The following is an 18,573-nucleotide window of genomic DNA, read 5'->3' as shown; positions in this document are numbered from 1 at the left end:
TCCTTATCAATTTTGATGTATAATATTTATATTAAAAGTGGTTTTAGATTTTGTGCACATAATAATCATAAATATCAAAATTCAATGAAGAAAAGGCACAATACTAAGTAGTACTTCCTCATAGGGCATCAAATTGCAACATATATCAAACTCACACCAAATCCTACTTTATGATTATATAAATGAATGAACTTAAATCATCATCTATACATTGAAATATAAATAAGAGATTAATTCTACAAGAGAAAAATAATAAAGGTACAAAATGTCTAGCATGCCAGCCCTAGGTAATATATGCATCCCTTCCCGCTAAAGCCTATCTAACCAAGCTAACCTAGGATAGCAAAATGCAATTTCCTAGAGATTGTTATCTGGAACAACGTTATTATTCGCTTGGACACCTTTATACGTACCCTGTGGAAACGATCTTTATTAAGAGTTTTCAAAAGCTTGTTTAATAATAATTGGAACTTTTGTTCAGTATATGTTAAGGTAATTACCACTTAGTATGAGCAATTGAGCAGTGTTGGCCTAGTGGCTTCAGCATGTGACACTCATCGCTGAGGTCGTAGGTTCGATTCCCGGCTGTGCACGAATGTACTTTCTTTCTATGTGCGCATTTAACATTCGCTCGAATGGTGAAGGAAAACGTCGTAAGGAAACCGGCTTGTCTTAGACCCAAAAAGTTGACGGCGTGTGTCCGACACGGAAGGATTGACCACCTATTAGATTGACAAATGATCATGAAACAGATACAGAAATCTGAGGCTCAGACCTCAAAAGGTTGTAGCGATTTACTTAGTATTTGAAAAAGTAGATGATTCTTTATAATACGATAAAAATCTGTATTTCTAGACTACAGATATACTTAGTAATAATAAAACATTTCTTTATCGGTCTTAGCTTGAGATTTCTGCAAATATGTTTAGCCATATGTGCCTGATAGATTTCGCACATATTTGACTCTAACAAAACCTTAAAGATATTTTCCTTTCCCCGTAGTTGAAATTTCTTAATCTGTTGCACGACTCATTGGTCTAGTGGTTAGTACCCCTGACTGCGAATCCATGGGTCCCGGGTTCGATCCCCGGCTGAGACGAACATCGATGTGATGCGCATTTGGTGTTGTGCTTAGGTCTTGGGTGTTTAAATATGTATTTATATGTCTATCTATGTATAATATGTATGTATATCCGTTGCCTAGTACCCATAACACAACTCAATCGGTGTGAATCGGTTTGAATCGGTGTGAATCGGTGTGAATGTGAAATCGGTCAATTGGTGTGAATTGTCTTTTAAAATAAAATAAAATATTCTTTTGTTTTTACCTGCCCATCAGCCACCTCCATGTAGCAGCACACTGGTATCCCACAGCGGCGAGTAGCACGGCCGCCATAGCAGCCAGCATCAAAGCTGCAGCGTAATCCAACGAACTGCCCAGCACTCCACCAGATTGCGTTTCTATGCCTTCGGGCTTCCAATTTTCTGTAATAAAAATAGCTATTATAGTTTATATTAGGGCTGACATTTATTATAAAACAAATATAAAAAGAGTCCGATTTATTCCAAAAGCTATTAAAATCATATTTATTCAAAGTTTATTTTTTTTAAATAATAATAAGGAAATACAATCCAAATTAATAACTCCTTTATAATTTATATTTTATAACATATTTTCCGTTCAATTTCATAGGATTGAAAAACATTTGTTCAATATTGATATTAAAATTTCTGGATGTATATCTATTATCATAATTCAATAAAAGAATCAACTAAGGGCCGGTTTTTTGATCCGTAGTTAACTCAACTATTGGTAAAAAATCGTTACTATTAGTTAAATATCAGCAAAATGCGTTTTTTGATCCGTGGTAAGAGCATCCAATGGTAAAATACCTAACCAATAGTCAAAAAAGTTAACTACTCAGTCTCGGAGGGTTAAAAAGATGGCCGCTGGTAATTTATATAGTAACAGCTGTTTGTCACAGAAATCAAACTATGATAAATACGTTTATTAATATCTAACGATGAATTTAAACATATTGAGATACTTTAATTAATGAGACGATGAAGAAGACGATAATATTATATGAGAATGTGTTAATGAGTGACCAAAAATATTTAGGCAATGTCATCCGCCATTAGAAACCTGGGATGATGTAGATTTTTGTCACTGTTACCCCCTATCGAAGGGAACAGTGCTCTGGATTGTTACTGAAATTGGGAATGATCTTAAACTGCCAATGAACAAGAGTATATATAGACAGCAGCTCATACCAACCTATTTTGCTTCATTACTAACTACAGAACCGCAGCAGTATATAATTAAGTATATTACTAATTCATTATGTGTTTTATTGCCTATAATATTAACTTATAATTAAATAAAATACAAGAACAAGAGTATATATAGACAGCAGCTCATACAAACGTATTTTGCTTAATTACTAGCTACAGAACCGCAGCAGTATATAATTAAGTATATTACTAATTCATTATGTGTTATATATAATACATAATGAATTAGAGTTAATATTATTTATATATTACTAATAATATTAACTTATAATTATTATAAGTACATACTAATAAACTACAGCTACACATTAGTTAGGGACCTATGATATTCTTTAGGGCTTTTATTACATTATTACATATAATTAAGTATATTACTAATTCATTATGTGTTTTATTGCCTATAATATTAACTTATAATTATTATAAGTTAATATTATAGGCAATATAATACATAATGAATTAGAGTTAATATTATTTATATATTACTAATAATATTAACTTATAATTATTATAAGTACATACTAATAAACTACAGCTACACATTAGTAAGGGATCTATGATATTCTTTAGGGCTTTTATTACATTTGTGAGTTAGCATCTACCTACTTTATTACAAGAATTTATAAATAAAACATTTGACTTGATTAATAAACTGTTTAATTATAACTTAAATACAAACCATTTTTATTAAAAAAACATTACAAAATTTACATGAAACCCTAAAGTAGCAATTAAATATTTTCTAATTGTTTCTTCTTGCATTTCACCTCAATTTGATGCAACTCTTTTTGCTGCTACATATATTTATTGTGCCTTTCTTCCATCTGCTGCATCACTTTTTGGTGCACCTCCTCTTTATGCAGTATGGATTTTTGGTGGGCCTTTCATTGGTGTAGCAAATGTTTTTGATAAGTCTTAGCATAATTGAACAAATCATCCTCTCTTGTCTTTGTTTCAAAAACTCAATTTTTTTTATCCGTGTGGATCATAATCCGCTTCCTTGTTTCCAAAGGGTTAAAAGATTTTTTCCTTTTGTTGTAGGACACAGCTATACAAGAATAAATATAGAAATGTGCCTACACCTTCATTAAATGTATATTAAATTTAACACTTCGGTGTCTAGACCCATCTGAGTTGAAAACGTCACAGAGATTTCCAAGCTGCATCTTTTTGTAGATTGCTGCAGTGATCAGTTGTTTGCAGGTTACGACTGTGTAATCCTTGAGAAGCATCATCAGTTTGGCAGTTTCTTTTTTGGCGAAGTTAGCAGTATGGTCCCTTTAACAAAACATAAATGTATTACTTTCCATTACGAAACACAAGATAAACCGGAATAAATAACACGAAAATATGTTTGTACTTACTTATTTGACCGTTGGCTGTTTGCGGACATCGTTATTTATATATTTAAGTATCGTAAAAAGTGTAAACCGTATTAAAACACAGAAAAACAACTTTATTTATATCGTGTTATTTAGATTAATTTGACACTTCAAACTCTTCAAAGAGCAAATAACGAATGAAGATGGCAAAAATGGATTTCATTCACTCAATATGTCTAGTGTTGTCATACAAAATAAATGTTCCCCACAAAAAAGAACCACATTTTTTGGGATGTCATTGCTCATTGCACTGGCAACAAATTGACAAATTGTTAAGTTTAACTATAGTTAAAAAAGGCATTGAAAAACGCATTTACGATTTTACCAATGGTTATTCATTTAACTATAGTTAATGTAACAAATGGTAAAACCATTTTTTACTACGGATCAAAAAACTGGCCCTAATACTGTTATTATAAAACATCACTTTTTCGGAAATGCATAACATAACCTTGTTATCACAAATACTTTTAAAAGGCCGGCAGCGCACTCGCGAGCCCTCAGGCATTGAGAGGGTTCATGGGCGGCGATAGCACTTAATATCGGATGAGCCTTTTGCTAGCTTGCCTTGTCCAATAAAAATGTTTAATCTTGTATTTTAGGTAGAATTCTATGTTAATTCGGTCCCAAAATCTTATTACTGAATCGTCTGACCTTCATTTCTTTATGAAGCCATGATTTTTTTTTCTTAAATGAAATATGAACTCTTAGAAAATCGGCTTTGAATTCTAATCACAATGCCTTAATTAAGAACAGTGAATATTATTTGACATTTTTACTGTTACTATGAGGACAAAGTTGAATAGAAATAAAATATTTTTTGAGTTGAGCAAAATATGTTGCTAAGCGCAAAAGTCGAAGACGGACTAATTCGAGTATTTTTTCCTTACTCCTTACGAACTCTGAGAAAGGCTTTAATGGCGAGAAAAATTAAAAACAATATAAAAAAGTGTGTTGTACTTATGTACACGTGTTAGAAGTTGATCTTTAGCGTAACAAGATAAAAATCTTTTCAAAAATTTTATTCTACGTTTGTATGAAAAACGACACTAAGGGTCCGTTTCACAATGTACGGATAAGCTCTACATAAGTTCAAAATTAGCTATTTATTACTTATTGGTAGGATCAACACTATTGTTGCGTTTCACGAGTCTGTCAGATAGCGCTATTCGTCACATAAAGTCCATCATAAGCTATGAGTCCGATGAAGTGTCAAATAGCACAATTTATCTTCCAAATAATTTATGTGTTGCATAGCTATTTGGTACTTTATCCATACATTGTGAAACCCTAACAATAGAAAAACTAAACTAAAGAAATATTACTTCAAAAATTTACAATTTAGTATTTATTTAGTACTTAGGTTCTTATTTGGGAAAAGTGACCAGTATTGGGTAACATAGCAAAATGTTCCATATGGTATGTAACTACTAAAAACGTGGCTGAAGCATAACGTCATGTTATGCTCAGCCACGGAGTAGATAAAAAAGCTTATAAAAATTCGGCTGTCATAGTAAAAGCATAACATTTCTGTATATTCAAGTCAAGATAGTGTCGGAAGGCAGATGACACGTGACATGTTGTATCCTGTCAGGTAAAGTCTATACCTGTCTATTTATGCACAACAGGGAATCGAACGCACGACGTTTTAGCGACAATATTTGACACCCGCATAGTACACTATTAAATCACAAAGTTTTTAAATTATATTTATTAATTGTGGCTATTACTTCTACCCAATACCTATGAAAAGACTAAAATTATGTTCTGTTCTTAATAAATCGAGCACTGTAAAATTTAAATTGACATCAAATATTTCATAATTATCAAATGTCAAGCAAATTACCTAAGATGTTCAAGACTAATTTAGTTATACTTAATTTATTTAAATTTAATTACTAGGTAGCTAGAATTTCGCTACGCAAGCTTAAAATTGTAATTTCGTGTATTTTTAATTTCTTAATGTATACAGCTCCGAACCATGAAGAATACATAATAAATTATCGTTTATTATGCTTATAAAATATCTAGTTGCGCAGGCCTGCTATACGCCTGATCTGTTCTCTTAACAAGTATTTATACGCAAGTAGGTAATTAGGGTTAAGCGCTTTACCTCAAACCCCATTCGAGCAGGAAGAGAAGCTAACCTAGGAGAAGGGACCACCATCTCCTACCAGGTCCGTGACGCAAGCAGAAAGCGCCGCAAGTCTCTTTAAGCGGTTGGGCGGGATGCACCCGTCAATTGTTTTAGGGGCTTTCCGAGTAGCAAAGGTCCTAGTATCAGTGGGGCTTTCCACATACTTTTAAAGCTTTAAAGCAAATGGCACCACCTTCACGGTTATAAAAAAAATGCACGCCATCGATTTTTCACGATATTTTCCTATCAGCATTACCACCACACCACTGCACCACTGTGCAAAACTCACATTGCTGCATAGCCAAGACTCGAACTTAAGAGTCGTGTGTCTATGGCTACGTGAGAGATTTAATAAATGTGTTTACTTAATAAAGGCAAGGCAAATATATCAATTCTGCTAATATTTACTAATAACATAATAATTTCAATAAAGCCTTGATTAAATTCTCTATTGGGCTCTTGAATACCCGAGATAGCATCGTAGGACAAGTTGCTTCAAGTTGTAAGCTCTAAACTAATGCTATAAACCCGTTCCAGCGTTTAACTGTCCTAAACTGCCCCTCTATTACTATTGTTCTGTTATAAACCTGTTACAGAAATGTATGTGAGTGTTGAATTACTTCCTACATAGCTCAAGATTTTATAGCATGTAAACATTAATTATATTCAACAAAATACGTTTTAAATGATATTGTCTTTATTTGACGCGAACACTACAGAGACAGAGTGCTACCCGCTGATCGCAATTATTGCAGAACATCTAAATGTCGAGTTATAATTATAACTAGCCGTTTCGCGCCCGCTTTGCTGGACGAATTAAAATAAATTTTATGTTTCATTATTTTATTTTTTTTCATATTTTATTATTTATTATTCTTCTTTTTAACTTCCCGCTAAGAAAATTGAAATATTTCGAAAATCGAGTTTTTAACAGATGTTGACGTTTAGAGGTTCTAGGAAGCCTCCCCGAATGTTTCCGCGGTGAAGTCCGTATGGATAAATTTTCATAAAAGTAAAACAGCAATAATAATATTTAATAAATAAATAGCCATAAACCATCTAGGAAAAATTTCGCATCGAATGGTGGTAGTTTCATGTCGATACGATCAGTGGTTTAGGCGTGATTGAGCCTCAAACGAAGACCATTTTCATTATATATATATAGATAGATGTAAGGTTTGAATATGTCGTACATAAATCGAGGTAGCGGTTGTGCGAATTATTACGCGCATGCAGACACATAGTGGGTGCGTTGCCGGACTTTGAGGGAAGAGTATACTCTTTTTTGAAACAATTGGAGGTCGTACATCAGAGGGAAGAGTCCCTTATGAAGCAGACAGTAGAAGACAGTTCAGTCATCAAGGTGGTGCAGATTAAATGTATGAATTATTATGGCTCGTTTGGTGTTGAAACGAGGCTGGAGGGATCAAGCCAAACAACTCTTCTCTAAATAAGAATAAATTTCCGAATGTAACCGAGGGACAAAACAAACAAAACTAAAATAACTATACCATTGTATTTAATTAACTATTATATCATAATAAGAGTTTAAATAAAAATTAAACGTACAATATATTAAATTAGTCTCAAATATTTTAAATAAAAACTTTCAGCTACGCTGTTGCTACGAGTCTACGAATCTCGTAGCTCCCTACGGGCCTAAGTATTATAACGAAAATGAAATAACAAAGCAAACCTGTATTTCATGTAACGGCTAATCATGAAACAGAATACCTCGAAACGTTCCTGGCACTTTCTCATAAATTTGAATCAATGACGGGCGTATTATATAGAAAATTGCTTCAATTTTCTACGTTACCTAACTCGCAATAAGGCTTTCATTCTCTTGTTGTAACAAGTGGATAATTCTCGTAGCCGTAAATCGCTCAGTAACGTTACCATGAGATATCGAAAAAGGAAAATCTATCGAAAGCTATGTAAATAGAAAATCAACATAAAATTTTTTTTTTGAGCAGTGTTGGCCTAGTGGCTTCAGCGTACGACTCTCATCCCTGAGGTCGTACGTTCGATCCCCAGCTGTACACCAATAGAATTTTTTTCTATGTGCGCATTTAACATTCGCTAGATCGGTGAAGGAAAACATCGTGAGGAAGCCGACATTTCTTAGACCCATAAAGTCGACGGCGTGTGTCAGGCGGTGAAGGTTGACCACCTACTTGCCTATTAGATTGAAAATTTATCATGAAACAGATTCAGAAATCTGAGGCCTAGACCTAAAGAGGTTGTAGCGCCACTGATTTATTTAATTAATTTTAAACATTCGTTTAAGGTTCTTATAGTTATAAAAAAATTAAATCCTTATCTGTGAAAAAGAACAATTTGAAAAACATCATGACTATACAGTTAAATTGCCTCAAATGACATAGACAAGCTTTTGACATGTCGACGTTAATCGAGTTAACTAGTTTCCAACACATTTTTACTATTTGAACCACGAAATTTTCCGAAACATTCTAGAAATAAAACGGAAAAATGTATCATCTCGTATTTTCATTTTCTTCCAAAAATAATACTTTAGGAGTACGAAATAAAAACGTTTAAGCTACGATCATAAGTATACGTATATGTTGGTTGGTACAGGTTGTGATGATTCTTAAAACAGATATTTTACGCTGATGCCAAGAATATTTGGAACTCATGGTAAACCTTCTGATATCTTTATGGATAAAATTATTGTAACAAACGTGAAGAAAACGAGGAATATTGTTATTGGGATGAAAAGGATATCTTAATTCTATCCATCTCTTGGAACAAAACTTTGGATACCCTTTGTTCCATTTGATCCATTGTTTTTAATAAATTTAAAAATATATTTATTACTATTTTAATTGTAAATTTTTCTTTTAGTATAAATATAAATGCCTGTTATACATTTTTACTCCATAAAATGAGGCTTAAGAAGAAAGATCTACATAAAGATATATATATCGAGGTATAGATATTTTTTATCGAGGTACTATATCCCAGCTTACAAATAAAATACTTCTAATTTTACATTTACTGCCAGTTCTCAAATCAAGGGCGAAGAATGGAAGAGAAGAACTGACAATAAACTCTCCGCCGCTCTTTTTAATCGCCAAGTTTTTTGTATTACACAATGTATGTAAGCAGCTGCAACCATCACACCATGTTTCACATGACTTCTCAAGTAATTAATAGTTAATTAATAATATTAAAATAAATTATTGACAAAGATTTGTCCTCTATCAGCAGGAGGCATGGTGAAATAGGAGCACGCACTTACATTCTCGTGGGAACAACACGCAAATCATAGTCGAAATAACTAACATCACCGCATACACGAATTCAAGTCCGACCAGTCACCAGAAGAAGCACCCGCTCACGAGAATGACGCATGGCCAGCCATCGGCCCCCTCTCCATATTTTAGGGAAAGTAGCAAACCCGACGCATGGACGTATATGCTTATAAAATAACTATTTTATCATCTTATGTCAAAGTAATTACTAAACCTATGAAATAGTTTTATGCGTCATAATTGGTTTAACAAGTGAGGAGCCCACATGATTGGAATCCCCAAAACCACTTTTTCCAACTTAGTTACCACAGCTTAATTTGAAAGCTTTTATTTGGACGACATTTTAAAAGTTACTGCGCAAACAGCAGCAATAAATCAAATGAATACGGGCAGTAAAAGTTTTACCGGCAATATCATTCGTATTAATTATATAAGTACTATATATACACACACTATGTATTTAGTATTGAGTATAAATATTGGATTGCTCAAATATATCAAATAAACGTTCACTGTGTGTTATTGCTGTTTCTATGTAATATGATATGTAGGTTACACAAAAATCATTACACAGAAACGTCCTATTTTATGAATTACGAAAGCGTGGAGTATTTATAATTCATTTAAAGTTGATATTCTTAACAAATTATAAATGTTTACAGAAAATCAACACGAAAATTTACTAAATATTATTAAGATTGCAGACCCCTTGGTATTTTTCGAAATTGAATTGGGTACACACGATCCCAATAAAAACACTTTAAACCAATCCCTTCCGAATAGCAGGCTATTACCGGCGATAAATAAAGGACGAGAAATACGCTTAGTCCCATATTGCGGAACGAAGGTATCTCGAATTTTATTTTGGTGTAAGGATATGGCATAAAAGATAATCTGGAGGACTCGATGGATGAATAGTAGTTAATGAAGAGATTTTTCTTTATAGAATGTGCAATTAAGAAACCAAAGGGCCTATAAATAATAAACGACTTCTTGGTATCACAAACTTCGTGGAATTGACCTTTTACCGGTATCGTAATAGATTTTTAGATATGGAAATTGTTCTTTTTTTTAATTTGGTTTTGTATGTACGGAATGTTGTAATTAAAAAAATAAGTACGAGTGAAACTAATATGCTAAAGAAAGCTTGTATAATAATAAATAAAAAATACAAACTATTAACTTGTATTATTATTACATAAACTTGGTTTTAAATTACATTAGATTCTTTTACCGTTTTTAATGTTTATAAACAAGTAAGTAGATGGTAAGCCTTTTGTGCCAGACGTATAAATTTTTGGGTCTAAGAACCACACCCGTGTCTACACGATGTTTGCCTTGACAGTAGAAGCAATTACATGTAGTACATTGCGAACATAGATATATTGGTGCAGAGCCGTGATTTGAACGCACGATCTTAGAGATGAGATGAGCACGCTTAAACATCTAGAGTCTATGCTAACATTTTTACTTTTTTAATTATTAAACATCAGGGGCGCTACGACCTTTTTAGGTCTGGGCCTCAGATTTCTGTATCTGTTTCATGATCATTTGTTAATCCAATCGGTAAGTAGGTGAACAGCCTCCTGTGCCTGACACACGCCGTCGACTTGTTGGGTCTAAGGCAAACTGGTTTCCTCACGATGTTTTCCTTCACCGTTCACGCGAATGTTAAATGCGCACATAGAAAAAAAAGTCCATTGGTGCACAGCCGGGGATCGAACCTACGACCTCAGTGATGAGAGTCGCACGCTGAAGCCACTTGGCTTTATATATTCTAGATAAAAATATTTTATATTAAAAATTCATGCATAACAAATTGTTATATGAATTTCGAATAGCCACAAATTGTTATTTTACTTGGAAACACGGTAGGCTAGTTAGTTTTGGAGTTGATTAAACCAATTCAACCGGCGGAACTAATTATAAAACTAAAACTATTTTTATTGCAGTGTCCTTTAGTATTTTTGGGTATAATTAAGTGATAGAAAAATACAATCAAACTCGAGTAATTTAATAATACCCAATTGCACGGCTATAACTCAAACTCAAACTCAAACTCAAAATATCTTTATTCAAGTACACTTTTGAATTGTCAAGTTAAATTAATTGTAAATTTACATTTACCACCAGTTCGCAAGTCAAGGGCGTAGAGCGGGTAAGAAGAACTGGCAAGAAACTTTCCGCCACTCTTTTTAATCGCCAAGTATTGTCATACAAATTGTTTGAACTGGAGCAAATCAATCCCAAGGATTAGGATCATTTAAGTATTCCTCAAATTTATAAAATGGTTTATTGATTACGCCTCCGTTTAACGAGGGCTTTGAATTTATTTAGTGATAATAATCTAATTTCGCTTGGGAGTTTGTTGTATTTATATAATTGGTTCGTTATTTGAACCAAACTTCCGAATGGAGTATGGGCAACAGTTCAACAGCTTAATTAATACGTTTTATTCAGATATACAGTGTCTGAGTAGCGTATACATCCATATAATCAATGTTACATACTATTTTTATGAGAAATTCTTATAAGAATTCTTGCATACGTCGATCTTAGATCAACAAGGCGTGTCGTTAGCCCGTAGTGAAATATTTCATCTTGAAAAATTTTCATTTCAATATGCAATCTGCACTGAATTGCACTTTTAAGTTGAATTCTATATTCTTCCACGAAAATATTTTTGGGTAATAACAATTCTATTTTACTTTCAAACAATTCATCGTGCAATATTTACACCACTGGCTGACACCGAGCCTTTTATCTATCTACCAATTATTAGACTCAGAGTCGCGGCTTTGTGCTAAGTACGATCCTGTTTGTCAAATATATTACTGACACACGAGTAATGTTTAGCGGTATGTCTTGACTCTGAGACTCACTGATTGTAATGACGACATAATTAAGAGTACAAAATTAGTAGGTATACAATTTTTTTGGTTTCCACGCCTTTACAATAGATATGAAACAATGATAAACGATAAATCTTCATTTTAATTGAAGATAATTTTTTGAAGTTAAACTTCTTTAGGCGCATGAGGGTAAATTTTTTACGGAACGTCACGAAGATGTGCAGCGTTTTTGTCGAAGAAAAGGGAGAGAGCGATTGAGACCAATTGAGAGAAATTGAGAAGGGTGAATACCTTATAGAAATATTTATTTTATTTTATTGATTTTTTTATGTTTTTATTTAAATTTTTTAAAGAAATTTCAAAAAGGTTAGTCGACATCACAGGAGACCGAAGATCTGGCAGCTACCTCGGACAAAGAATTAGTCTAGCAATTCAAAGGGGGAACGCTGCCAGTATCTTCGGAACCTTGCCTAAAGGGACTCCTTTTAATGATATATTTTAGTTTATGTTGAGTTTAGTTATTTATTTCAATGTATATTATTTTATTATTAGTTTTAAATATGGTATTATTTTAAATTTAGTATTTTATATTTTATGCAAAATTATTTAATGAAATCTCAAATGACGAATTGTAAATTAAAATGCCACGTGTTTTTATTATCGAAGAAATAAATTAAAAAAAAAAACAATAATTTGTAGGTTTCATTTTCAATTTCGACACTTTGAATATTTTAATGACAATTAAATTCCTAACATATCTTCCTTTTTCCCTCACTCTAAGTCTCGAAAGTCTAAAGTTTAAGATTTGCATAAATATGAACAAAAGTTAAAAATTAGTCGCTTCTGATATGTGTATTTTGTACGCTGTGTGCGTACTTTTTTTAAATGATTTGGTTTAATTATATCAAATAACAAACATATACAAAGCAGTATCCCTGTAAATTCTCAAGAATCTCAATGTCATTTCATTCATTCTCTCTAACAAGTAAACAAGATAGTAATTAAACGAGGAATCACGAAGAGATAATATGTTTGTCGATCTGACAAAAGACGTTTGCACTTCAAGTCAATATTATTTTGAATAATCAGTATTACTTTGTAATTTGAGTACAACAATTCGTAAACAGTAAAATCTAATTAAAAAATTATTCCTTTTACTTCATTTCAGATCAAATTTGGTTTAAGCATAATTAATACCGAAACGGAAAGCGCATACTTGCTGGGAGAGATTATGAGACTGTACGTTACGGACAATTATCACCGATGCCGGAAATAAAACCTTTTTGCTGTGTATTCGACTCGCACTGTCCATCGTCAAGTTCCCAATCCCCGCTTACTCTCGCAGCTTAATAGTTTTCTCGACTCACCGCTGGAGGGCGACACATTTGTGAAGCGTATGAGGGTATTATACTACGATTTAAGGGTATACTTAGTGAGGATTAATGGATACCAAAAGGTGTTCTGAGAATTTTGTAAAGGTGACTCAATTATGTAATATTTTTTGTTGACATTTTGTCATGTAAAGGATATTGATATTTTCCACCTCACCAACGATGATGTGAGAATGTATTTGATGAGGCGGGAAGACTGATATTGTTTAAGCAGTAATTTGAAATATTAAGTATTATTTGTTATATTTTTTTGTCTAAATGTACTTATTTATTTTCTGTTTCATATATATTGTTCATCTATGTATTCTGTTTTGGCTTTCTGTATTGTCTAAGAGTTTTGATTTATAATATGTATATTGTATAATATAAATCTCTCGTAAAAGAAACAAATGCATATTTTACTTAAAACAGTTTTGTAATAACAATTTAGTTTTTATGAATGAATTTTACATGTATTAATCAATTCAAGCACAAATAGTTTCAATTGTTTTATAGTTATGGCTTTACATGTTCAAGGTATTGTAACAAAATTTAAGCTTTATGTAAAAATTTATGTATTCTGTAGAGTATAGATATTTTAAATACTTTTGTACAAAGTAAAAGTTTTAAATAAACTTTAAACATTTTAAATTAAGTCTTTAGTAACTTTCAATTTGGACTGAATGACAGAGATATTTGACGAAATTATTACCTATTGCTTTTAAGATTAAATTGGGATACCAGTTATCTCTCATCATTATATTTCTAAAACTTAAAGACAATACATAAAATAGAGCAGTGTTGGCCTAGTGGTTTCAAAGTGCTACTCTCATCCCTGGGGTCGTAGTTTCGATCCCCGGCTGTGCATTTATGGACTGTCTATGTGCGCATTCAACACTCGCTCGTACGTTTAAGGAAAATAACGTGAGAAAGCCGGCATGCCTTAGACCCAAAAAGTCGACAGTGCGTGTCAGGCACAAAAGGCTGATCTACTTGCCTATTAGAAATGATCACGGAACAGAAATCAGAGGCCCAGATCCAAAAGGTTGTAGTATAAAGATAAATTACTTGACAGACAAACTCCCTTGCATCCTATTTGGAATAATCCTCAAGGGAGTGTTATTGATTTGAATTATTAATTGCAACTAATTGAACAGGCGGGAATTGTATAACTAATATATGTAATAAGTAGAAATAATTATTGTTATTACATTTGTATACGAAGATGTATAATGTATATATGTATAACACCGTAAAGGTGAAGATAAATGTTCCTTAATTTTATTGCGTTTTATAGACTTTGAGGCAGATCCTACATTGTCTAATAAAAATATTTTACACAACATTCGACCAGCGAAGCCAAATAATACAAAAGTGTTATAAAAAAAACAATGAAAAGAAAGAAATTTACACTGAATTGCACATTTTTTACACTTAACCTTTTTTTAATAACTACTAGCTGATCCGGTAAACGTTGATTTGCCATGAAAATTATTTCTAGGAAACAACTACTATAGTAAAAATAGGTGTATCATAAAAAAATAAGAACAAAAAGTTTTATGTGAAAAATAAAAATTTAGGGGTGGGACCACCCTTAACATTTAGGGTGATGAAAAATAGATGTTGTCCGATTCTCAGACTTACTGAATAACCATAAAAAATTTCATAAGAATCGGTTGAGCCGTTTTGGATGAGTATGGGAACGAACATTGTGAAACGAGAATTTTATATATTAGATTGAATATGCTTGTGAAGGTATTGTATATATATCACAAATTAAATTTGGAACCTTTTACTAATAACAATGTCGTTCTTTCTGTAATAAGTTATTATCTATCTATCTGTCGAACGAGAAATATGAGGAATATAGCTTAATGACAGAAAACAATCAATATAATATGACAAGTAATATAAGTTGACAATGATTGAATCTAAAATTTATTACCGGAATACAGTATTGACATATATAAAATTACTAACAAGAATGTGGTTCTTTTTGTAAGTAATATGAAGGATTTAACTTAATGACAGAAAACAATCTATATGATATGACAATTGACTTGGCAAAAGCTAATATTAATTATCGGGTTTTAGTCTTTTCGGTACGAAGAGAGAATATCGAACATGAAATATGAAGAATCTAGCTTAATGAAAGATGACAAGCAATAAAATTACATGGCAAAGAATGAATCTAAAATTATTACAGTATTGAGAGATAATATACTACAATAAATTATACTGTTTATGCTACTATATAACTTAAGTTGACAACTTTACCCCCTTGTATACTTATACTGTCCTGTGTTACTTTAAATTAAATTTAACCAACCTAAGAGGAGCTGGATATATTCGGTAGTAGGCTGATCAGTTTTAGAGAAAGCATTTTGCTGGGTTTTATTTCTGCTTAACAAAAATTTTCGGCTCCAAAATTGTGTATAACAAAAAACTTGGCTATTACAAAGAGTGGCGGAGAGTTTATTGCCAGTTCTTCTCGTCCGTTCTACGCCCTTGCTTTGAGAACTGGCAGTAAATGTAAAATTAGAAGCATTTAACATATATTTCTTTTTTGACGTTCATAAGTGTACATTTTGTTACCTATATGAATAAATGATTTTGACTTTTGTAACATATACAGATTTAGTACTATGTAAACTTTAATAAAAAAAATACGGGTTGCTTGATAAAGATGAGATCAAAATATGTAGTTATACCCTTTGCACTAAACTTTTTATTTATTTTCACTAAACTTGAAATACTAGTGTTCATCTACTTAGATTCCCTTGATGTCATAAGTGTTGATAGTATAAACCAGATAAGCGATCGACTTCAAAACAATACCAAACCATTTGAAAAGTATAAATGAAAATTTATGAGGATCTAAACTCGATGAGAAGGAAGATATTATATAACTTATCACTAATAAAACACAGACGACATGAACAGAGTTGGTATCATTATTACAGAAACATTTGCGATATTAACACAAACATGTTGCTTTGACATGTTGCGTTGTCTAGACACAATATTTCGGTTTTCGTGCTTTTAGAAATGCCATCTTATCCTTATGTTGTTAAAGTATATTTTTGATTTATCTAAATCAATCTAAATAAAATAGTTTTTGAATAAAAACTATATAAGAGTTGTATTATTTATTGATATATGTATATATATTTATATATTAGATATATATATTTATATATGAAAGACTTAAATTAATTGTTTGTAATACAATTTATAAGATTTACGTATAAAACTAGATTACTATAAAATGTATTATTCAATAAATGCTTATTTGTGTGAGACACTGTAGTTGATATAAATTTAATAACGTATAATATGGCATGTACGATACAAATAATATAATAATTGACCAATTCATATGACCGTCATAATATTAAAGTAAAAAATAAAGCATTTATTGACTAGACTTTTATCTAAATAAAACAGCATCGAAGTAAACGTATTAATTATGGCACTGAAACTCATAATATAGCATTGTAACAGTGAAATAGTTTCAGTTAGTGAAGTAGTTTTGTTTGTTTTATTAAAACATACAAAAATAATATTTCCTCTTTGTAACATCAGTATACTCGTAGATATATCTAAACATCCCTGTACTTAAAAATGTTAAACATTTAATTATTATAGATTAGACCATAAAAAATAGTCGACTGTAAATTTTGTCATACAAATTGTTTTATATCTTAAAACATAAAATTGTGACAATCGTATTTTATGGATGATTTTATTTGAAATGTAGAAGGACGTAAACCGTGTTAATAATTATATAAAGTCTAGACAGGTGATAGTAAAATACGTAAGAAAGAATATATAAAATTTCAGTATCAGAACGTGGCTGTATCAATCAAGCCGGTGAGCCATATCGAAATAGATTTCAGACAAAAGATGGGTGCACTGCAAATAATACGATAAATCTTCGAGACATTCTCTTACGTTATAATGAATGGTTCTATAACTGAACATGTTCTTGGTCATCTTTTTCATGTATCCATTATTTTATATGAAATTGTGCGCCAAAATTTACTACCTTTAAGGTGTAATGCTACAAATTAACTGTGGAGCACCGTCATTTTTTAGGCATTCCATTATTCCATTTGTCCCTCCTTTCCGTAGAACGCGTTTTGGTCAAAGCTCACCGATGTCCAGATTAAGCATTCTGATAAACGAGCTAGGATATCCATAGTTGCTCCCCTCAAACCATAAAATCGAATTTTGTTTAGTTTTTTTGTGATATCAATTTTTTTTATTAGTAATTGTTTTTTTTTGTAATGTTTGTTTTCTTTAATAATTGTTTTGATTGATATTTGTATTACCTCTACATGTATGTCATGTTTCCCTTTAAGTGCTTATCACATTAAAAATTGTATTTTGTGTTTGTTTTTACCAATGTATCAGTGTGCTGAGCGTTGGCAAGCTTTTTATCAATAAAATAAACTCATAAAAACTTAGTACATAAACAATTGACAGTTATATATTATTATAAAAAAATAATTGTCTTTCTTCTATTTAGGAAAAACGCTAGTTTACAAAAAGTATACAAAAATCGTGATTCTTATGTTTAGATGACCAAATTTATTGACTTCGCCAAAATTTATTGTGACTAAGGAATAAACGATCTATAGGCAATTTAATATCCTCTCTTTTACAAGCTTATTAATACTTAGTCCGGAAATAAAACCTAAGTTTATCCTGCTTGGTTTTTATTTATTCGTAAAATTTATTGATCTCTTATAGTCGTATGGATAGTCCGTTCCCTACACAAAGAACATTCGTCTTACTGGATTCCTAGCATTGATATTCAAATAGAAAAATTGTCGTGAAGAAAGATAGCTTTTCATACATTTCAATATATTTTCCTGACTTCAAGCAAAATATTGGACATATTTAATTTGGTGTTTTGAATATTATAATGAGAAAAATGTGTGTATGTTGCTGTTAGATAGCTTCTGTTAGTTATAAACTTTTGTTACTGAATAAATTGTTTCAAAGTTATACTGTTATTTACATTTAGATTATACAAGAATATTTTTTATTACTTAAGATGTTTTGGTAAATAAAATATAGATTAAAAGCCAGGCAGCATTTAATACAATTACGAATATAAAAGAACTCTCCCTTAAGGATCCGTAAATTGTATATAATTATTAATTGTATATAATTGTATTGTGATAACACATCCTGAGTTTTTTTGGACATGTAACACGCAGAGATCCAGAAAGTCTAGAAAAACTCATCGTG

The 18,573-nt window shown here is 31.6% G+C and overlaps 1 protein-coding gene and 1 long non-coding RNA gene across 4 annotated transcripts in view; both read right to left on the bottom strand.

The window, feature by feature from the left end:
• Positions 1–18,573, bottom strand: part of LOC125051689 (synaptotagmin-10-like) — an 87,076-nt gene that overhangs the window by 33,697 nt on the left and 34,806 nt on the right. For all 3 annotated transcript variants that reach the window (XM_047652192.1, XM_047652190.1, XM_047652191.1), the window contains exon 2: positions 1,329–1,485. In XM_047652192.1, coding sequence (XP_047508148.1) covers positions 1,329–1,485 — 157 coding nt within the window. The remainder of the gene's footprint in view (positions 1–1,328; positions 1,486–18,573) is intronic.
• LOC125051691 lies at positions 3,239–4,081 on the bottom strand. The gene is made up of 2 exons (XR_007117330.1): positions 3,660–4,081; positions 3,239–3,573 (listed from the first exon to the last, which is right to left on the bottom strand). It is a non-coding gene; the product is annotated as an uncharacterized LOC125051691 (long non-coding RNA).

This window comes from Pieris napi, chromosome 8 (assembly GCF_905475465.1).
Source record: "Pieris napi chromosome 8, ilPieNapi1.2, whole genome shotgun sequence".
NCBI classification, from domain to species: domain Eukaryota; kingdom Metazoa; phylum Arthropoda; class Insecta; order Lepidoptera; family Pieridae; genus Pieris; species Pieris napi.
This window is presented reverse-complemented; position numbering and strand designations above follow the sequence as displayed.